Source organism: Haemorhous mexicanus, chromosome 2, assembly GCF_027477595.1.
Source record: "Haemorhous mexicanus isolate bHaeMex1 chromosome 2, bHaeMex1.pri, whole genome shotgun sequence".
NCBI classification, from domain to species: domain Eukaryota; kingdom Metazoa; phylum Chordata; class Aves; order Passeriformes; family Fringillidae; genus Haemorhous; species Haemorhous mexicanus.
Genome location: NC_082342.1, coordinates 2,384,311 through 2,391,760, shown reverse-complemented (window position 1 = coordinate 2,391,760; position 7,450 = coordinate 2,384,311). Strand labels below are relative to the sequence as shown.

General features: G+C 43.5%; 1 protein-coding gene across 1 annotated transcript; it reads right to left on the bottom strand.

Moving 5' to 3' along the window:
• Positions 1–1,190: 1,190 nt before the first annotated feature.
• Positions 1,191–6,508, bottom strand: C2H3orf38 (chromosome 2 C3orf38 homolog). Its single transcript, XM_059871592.1, has 3 exons — positions 6,354–6,508; positions 4,786–5,003; positions 1,191–3,059 (listed from the first exon to the last, which is right to left on the bottom strand). Exons 1-3 carry the CDS (start codon positions 6,484–6,486, stop codon positions 2,484–2,486), a joined length of 927 nt encoding a protein of 308 aa, XP_059727575.1. The 5' UTR covers positions 6,487–6,508; the 3' UTR covers positions 1,191–2,483.
• Positions 6,509–7,450: the final 942 nt, after the last annotated feature.

Here is a 7,450-nt window from a genome sequence, read left to right as displayed (position 1 = left end):
TTTGTTGTCAGCAAGGAGTGGGATAAAGCAGTCCGTTCTTCACAGTCTCCTCGGGACTGCAGCTCCGGGAAAGTGATGAATCTGCCACCAGATGTCACCCAGAGGCCACTCCTCTCCCCTGCTGAGACTCCAGCAGGCTTCTGGATTTCCTGCAGGCAGCAGGGATGGTCACAGCACTCATCACTCCTGCACTTGGGCCCACATTTAACTTTGGATTTCTACTTCGTGCCCTTAAAAACAGAAAAGAAATTTTCAAACCGCAACACATCTTCAAATGCTTTGAAAGCTGAAGTACACTACAAGAGCTAAAAGCAAAATGCTATAGCTTTTGGTATCTTTACTGGAGGCCTGTTTTTCTCCTTTTACAGAATTTTATCACCCTGCAGAGTTTAACCTTATCCAACTATAAGGGGGAAAAAAAAAAAAAAGCTATTGAGACAGATAATGGATTGCAAAAAAACAGCAAGCAAGAAACATCTTGTGACAAGGGAACATAAAAAATGTCCTGTCATAATGAAGACAACTGCAACAGAAAAAACCAGCAGAATAAAAACATGATAAAATCTAAACAGATTAAGACTATTAGACACCTTTTACAATTCCTGAATACGCTTAAAACCTTCATTTCATGGGGAGTATCCAAAGGAAGCACAGAGGGACACAATTTCCACTGCTTAATGTTCAGAAAGTTCCACATGCTTTGCTATAGATCAGAACCTTGCTTTTTATCAGATTATTTACCAGAGAAAGACCTAGAAAGCACAAATTTAGCATTTCAGCTTCAGTGGTAGTGACAGACATAAGAAACTGTTATTGAAAATATCTGTCATGGTAAGAAACCCAGGAAAATGGATGATAACAGTTTTGAAGAAATTTTACTTCATTTTTTCAATCTCCTAAATACAACTTAAGTGTCCAGTGCTTCCAATAGTAAATCAGCAATTAATTCCTTCAGCTCTGACCAGCAGCATCTAAAAAGAGGGATGGAATCACTCCTGTAAATATTTCAGCTTCTTGAAACTTGTCCAGCTTCATTTAAACAAGTCCAGAAACAATTTCAGCTCCATTTAAGCAAGTCCTGACTTCCCCCTTAAAGTCAAGGTTAAGCTAGAAGTACTTTCTCACATTTGCCACATAGTCAATGTTTTTCTACTCTTAAAACATTCTGTGTCAATGATTTGAAAACTGAATTTGGAACTCTAAGTAAGATATTTATTCTAAACAAGAGAAAAATTAGAAGCCACAACTCAGCTGTTTATTGAGAAAGAACATCCCAACACAAAGTTATCTGAACTTTTTAAGGAGAAAGCAAGATTGAGACTGTTCACAAAGATCAGTTCTGTCCATACCTGAAATTCCTTGTTTCTTCTCACCCAGCCATACTTCACCAACACAAACCCAGGAACAGTTCTTCTGGTTCTAAGTTATGGGGAATGTTTATGTTTTCACAACTCTGACAACAGTGAAGCCAGAAAATTAAAACAAAATTCCCAAACAATCAAACAAGATGCAAAAAAAGAAGTTTTCACCTCACTTCATCTCTAATCCTCTATAAATAAATGCAGTAAAAAAAACAAGTTTTACACTGGCAATAATTTCAATAATATCCTATTATTAAGTAGTAATTGGATATTTTTCTTAGCATGACCTATCACTGTAACCACCCAGTGGTAACAAATGGACTTTCAGTACCTGTAATAAAACAGCTCAGAGTAAACAAAATACTTATTTTGAGAAAACATACAAAAATCACAACTATTATATTAAAACTCTGTTGTAATTATATTCAAAATAACTATCAGAACATTTGGTTCATACAGTGTTGCTGCAAGTTTTGAAATCAAGCTCTTGATCCAAGACAATCAGTGCTAGAAATGGGCACCCATCTCAAGCCTGTCTGTTTGGGGACACAGACAGAAAAGTTTGTTTGTATTCATGACAAAACTGGAACCATAAGGAAAAAGGACAGGAAGCAATCAGTGCAAAGAAGCTAAAAAAAAAAGACTTCAACAATGCCAAGTTCCCTGCACTGTCCCACTAAAACACAATTAGAACATCCACAGCAGCTGCCTCCTTTCAGTGTTTTGTTTTGGGTTTTTTATTGCTTTTCTCGGGACTGAGATGTCCATTTAAACACTTAGCCCTCCCAAACTTCCAAAGCCAGATGCAATGACTTCCTGCTACAGCTCAGGTGAGAGTTTCAAATGGTGTCCTGAAGAGAATTTGCAGTTTGTGACCCCCCTCATTACACATGGCTGCCAATCCATATTTAAATGCAACTATGAATAACCAAACTCCACTCTAATGACAGTGCAAACATGCAGGAATACCCATGAAATATTTGTTAGCTCTTGCAAAGTGCCCACAAGCATCACTTGTGTTAATACCCTGTATCTCAGCCTACCAGTCAGCAAATCTTACTCAGAGAAGAGAAACTCCATGGCAGCAACAACCCCACCCCTCACCCAGCTGTGACAAAATGCTCAGAATCTCTGAGGTTCAAACACAGTCAGTTCATTCCCATCAAAGAACTCTCTCAGTTGGTTTGACTCATATTTTATGGAAGGTTCTTCCATTTGCATCCCAGGGTCCAGAGAGTTCTGACCTACTATTTTAAGGTTCACCAGTTTTATTTTCCAGGTGTTATTCCTCAGGGGGCAGCTGATGAGCCCAAAGATTTGCTCAAAGACGCCCAAACAAGAATTGTCTCTGTGAACTGTGCCAGCCACTGCCACCAGCACCAATCCATGAGGGGAAATGGCACATTTCAGGCCACTGGAATGCAAATTTGGGTTGAAGAGGAGACATTCTTCTTTAACCAAGGACAGCAGGCGCAGGCTCACCATGTCTGCACCCACATATTCTTCCACGTTTTTTTCCAAAGTGTTGTAACAGAACTTCAGCTTGGCATCCTCCCAAAAATGCTGTGGTCCCCAGGTTGCTTCAGATTTTACTCCCAAAGGGTGCTGAGAGTTCAGGAGTTCAAAGTACCACTGGCAGAATTCAATTCCTAGACCACCAATGTCATCTTGTGGTGACTTCTGTCCATTTCCATGACTCTGCAGTCAAACACATTTTTTCCTTAGAACTGTTCAGCAAGATTATCACTTAGAAAAACATCAAATCATGCACATACTTATATTGAATCTTTTAAGTGCTCTGAGCCAGAGTGCCTGAAGAGAAACACCAAAGAAAAATATAATTTATTTTTACTAACGTGATTATCTAATGCAGAGAACCAGGACAGGTTCTTTGAATTACACCTAGAAAGTGCTTCACTGTCTTGGGCTCTTTACAAACAAAGAGGAAAATCCTGTTTCTACTGAAAACAGGCATTGGAAATATGTAAAGTAACAATTTTTGGAATGAAATGTACAGTTCCTTTGAAGGACTTCTCAGTATTTCTGACTTGACAGCAAGACTTTTTTTAGAAGTAAATACAATATCAAGTTTGCTAACACTATAGTCTAGTAAGTATCAAATTGTGTTATAAGCACTAAGTAATTAAGCATGAAAAGTCTGGAGAATTCTGTACAGAAGTGCTGTATTTGCTTCACCACAAGTTGAAATAATTTCCAATTCTGCTACAAGTTTCCCATTTCTTCAAAGTGGTGAAGAAAGAAGGGAAGAGAATTTAGAGAAAACAAATGCAAAGAAAGATGTATGTGATAAATACATGAACTTTCTTTTAAATTTATGAATGTGTTTTAAGTACTTCATTGATGTACCATCAACCAAAGACTTTTATTAAGAGAAACCTTTCTTTTTTCTCTAATTTTGCACACAGAAAATCGTTTTGAAAACAATTCTCAGCTAAATGCCAACTGTCATCAGTTAAACCATGAGTGAAAGCTCAGTGCAAGAGGTTCTCAACAGGGACAGAGCTCTCACAGCCCAGGAGGTGGGGCTGCTGCCCACGAAGGCTCTGAACTACAGCAAGGGGGCCAACTAGAACCACAAATAAACCCTTTCAAGTTCATTACACCACAAGGATTCGCTAAATAGCAAAGATTTTACCTTCAAAATAACCTATTCTTGCCAAAACCCATTTCCTTATGCTTTATTAAGTTTTACAAATTCATGAGCAAATTTTGTTCAGCTGTTTCTAGCTCACATGGAATTCATTGCTGCAGCTCAAGAGAACATCTCTTACTCAGCTGAATGTGTGTTGCTTTTCCTTCTGATCAACCTGGGACGTCTGCATGGACATTTTTTAGATCTCAAAGAGGAAACAATCATCTAAAATACAGGCCTAAGGAATGTGTCCTCTGCTCCCACCAGTGGTCTGTTGTAGGTTTACCAGATCTTGGGGGCAGGCATTCCTTACTACAGCTCTGAAGAGAGCCCACCACAATGATGAGTTCAGTTGTTTGGAAAAAAGGGAAAACAAATGGCACTGACCTGTCATTGCTAGAAACTGCACATTTTATCAATATATAAACTCACAAGGGCCTCTGCAGAATTTCTGTGCCATTCTTACTGTTTTCAGTTGTCCCTGAACCCACAAAACTATCTTGTATTTTAGCCTATAGGAAAATCTAAAAATTCAAAGCACGGAGAAGACCCCCCACATTAGAGCTCAAATACTGTGAAAAACAGAGCAGACACCTTCAGATGTTGCAATTTAAATACCAACCAAACCAAACCCAACTAACACCAAACCAAGAGTTAAAAAGATTTGGAACCTTCCTACAGGTGCAGAGCCACATCTGCACTGCTCATCCTGTGGAGGCAGCGCTGAGCAGCCTGAGGATTTCCAGCAGCAGCAGCAGCAGCAGCACTCACCTGCGCAGGTTTTCTGGGCCCAGGCTCCGGGGCTCCAGCCGTGAGCTGCCCGCTCCAGAGCTGCCTCACACGCTCGATCAGGACGTGTTTCTCCGAGGAGGGAGGCGCCGAGATTCCCTGTGCTGCCAAATACTTGAAGATGATTTCTCTGTAGACTTTCCTGCGCCTCAGAAGTTCCTCCACGTTTTGGCTGTACACCAGAATGGCATGAATGGCCTCTGCAAAGAAAGAAATTGAAGTTAGAGTTACCTTCTTTCACAATAAAACCCCAAACCTAAACCATTTCTTACACTCCTGAGCTCCAAACACAGTACAAGACAAGGTGGCAGGACATGAAGAGACCAAAAGTTTGTCTGTAAACTGAAATCTGGCCTCATCATATCAGACACAGAATACACAACCCAAAGGCTTGCAAATATGCTTCCTGGATTTCAGCAATGCACAGTAGCTTGAGAGACTGAGGTTTCCATCTCCTTCCTCTTTCCTGAAGCCTGCTGGAAATGGAACTAAATCTGTTTCATTTCCACACTAATGTGATTACAACTCTCATGTTCCTAAGAACATGCATCCTAGCACAACAACAGTGCATTCAGCTACAAGGTGCAAAATTCAGCTACAAGGTTCTGTGGCAGAAGGAGGAAACATAACAAATTTAAATTCTCTTTTAAAGCAGTTGTAGCAGACAGTTCCCACCTGAACTGAGGCTAGCACTTAACAGGGGACCTATAAAAACCCTAAATCTAACCAGAAAGAAATAGCTAAAGTAAAACACAAAAATATTTTCATGTAACCTACAACCACTGCAAAAAGCAGGGGAAAACAGGTAAGGAGAAAAAAAAAAAAAAAACTATAGGCAAAAGACCTTATAAAGAAATGTGTTGGGCAAATCTTACAGGTTTTAGTTACACCACATAAAATATACTCAAGGCTAAGTACGAGCATATATACATATATATATATACACACATATACATATATAGACTCATCAGGTGTGTATATATACATATAAATGTGTGTGTATATATATATATATATATATATATATACACACACACACACACACACACACACACACATATACCTGAGGCCACTGGGCAACAAACCTAGTGGCCTCAGGTAACTCACATAAAAAAAATGAATTCCTAGGAAACAAATCGCAAGAAAGTGATGGAGGATGGTCAAAACTGGAAGCGTCCTGCAAAAAGAGTAAGTTCACTGTAGACTCGTATTTCACCCTTCCAAAACCTGAAAGCAACAGCGAAAGACTCTTGAGCTTGCAACACTTTTAACCACTAAGGGCAGAGCCGTGCTCGCAGCTCACTGCAGGGGTCTGAGAGGAAAGAGATGCGCTCGGAGCTGAAGGTTTGCTACGAGCCCGTCCTCGGCCTGAACACCCCGAAGCTCGGAGCAGCCAACCCCCGGAGCTGCCGGGCCGTGCAGGGGAAGGCTCCCGGCAGCGACCCTGAGCCCTGCGAGCCCCGGCCTCCCGGGGCAGCCGCAGCCGCCGGGCCCGGGGATGCGAACGCAGGACCCGGCCCCGCTCGCAGGCTCTGGCGCTGCCCGCGCACCTTGGCGGCTCTCCGGGTGCACCTGGCGGTTGGTGACGGTGTCGGTGAGCGCCAGCAGCTCCTCGGTGTGCAGGAGCTCCAGCAGGTCCCGGCACCCCGCCCGCTCCCGCTCGCTCAGCCCCGAGCCCTCCATGGCCGCGCCTGGTGCAGCGCCGAGCGCCGGCCGGAAAGAGCGGCCGGCACCGAGGTTCCGCTCGGAGAAAGGGCCCGGGGGGCAGCAAAGCGCCAGGGAGAGGGGCTGAAATGTATAGATTGTGTGTTATACGTATGGAGAGTTTATATCTGAGTCTGTCCTTCCCTTCCGGCCCGCTCTGAAGTCGTGCTGAGCTCTGGGGAGATGCTGGAGAGCAGCAGCATGGAAAGGGATGTCTGGGTACTGGTCCAGGGCCAGCGGATGGGAGCCAGCCCTGGAGCCAGCGGCGACATCCCTGTCCTGGGACACCAGGGACAGCATGGCAGCCAGGGGATTGTCCTGCTCTGGGCTGGGACAGCCTTACCTCCAGTCCTGGGGCACCTCTGGGCACCACGCTCTCAGAAGGTTCTAAAGCCATTCGAGTGTCCATGGGAAGGGCCTTGAGGAGAAGCTGCATGAGGAGGGCTTGGTCGCTTCAGCTGGACAAGAGGAAGACTCGCTACAGTCACAACATCCTCGTGAGGGGAAGGGGAGGGACAGACTGAGCTCTCTGTGGTGACAGTCACAGGGCCTGAGGGAATGACCTGAAGTGACAGGGAAGGGTTAGGCTGGATATTAGAAAAAGGTTCTTCCCAGCACCAGGGTGGCAGAGAGCTCAAAAAGCATCTTGATGGTGCTCTTAGCACAGGGTGTGACTCTTGGGTCCTGTGCAGGGCCAGGAGTTGGACTCAGTGGTCCTTGGGGTCCCATCCAGATTAGGATATTCTCTGATGTCATCCTATGATTCCTACTGCTGGGCACCTCATCTGGACCAAGCCAGAATCATCCACTTGTGCCTGAGGCAAGAACTCCATGTGCCCACATGATGCATGGCTCTAGGACTGGGAAATCCAACAGCACATTACCTGTTTAAGGAAACAAAGACCTATAAGCTAAAGATGCTTTTTGTTACTAAATGCAAGCT

Bases quoted from the DNA above. Each gene is read 5' to 3' on its own strand.
- C2H3orf38 (XM_059871592.1), bottom strand. From the start codon at position 6,486: ATGGAGGGCTCGGGGCTGAGCGAGCGGGAGCGGGCGGGGTGCCGGGAC. The intron at 5,004-6,353 runs GTGCGCGGGCAG...CTTTCTTTGCAG, and splicing joins GCACCCGGAGAGCCGCCAAG to AGGCCATTCATGCCATTCTG. The intron at 3,060-4,785 runs GTGAGTGCTGCT...GTTTGACTGCAG, and splicing joins GGCCCAGAAAACCTGCGCAG to AGTCATGGAAATGGACAGAA.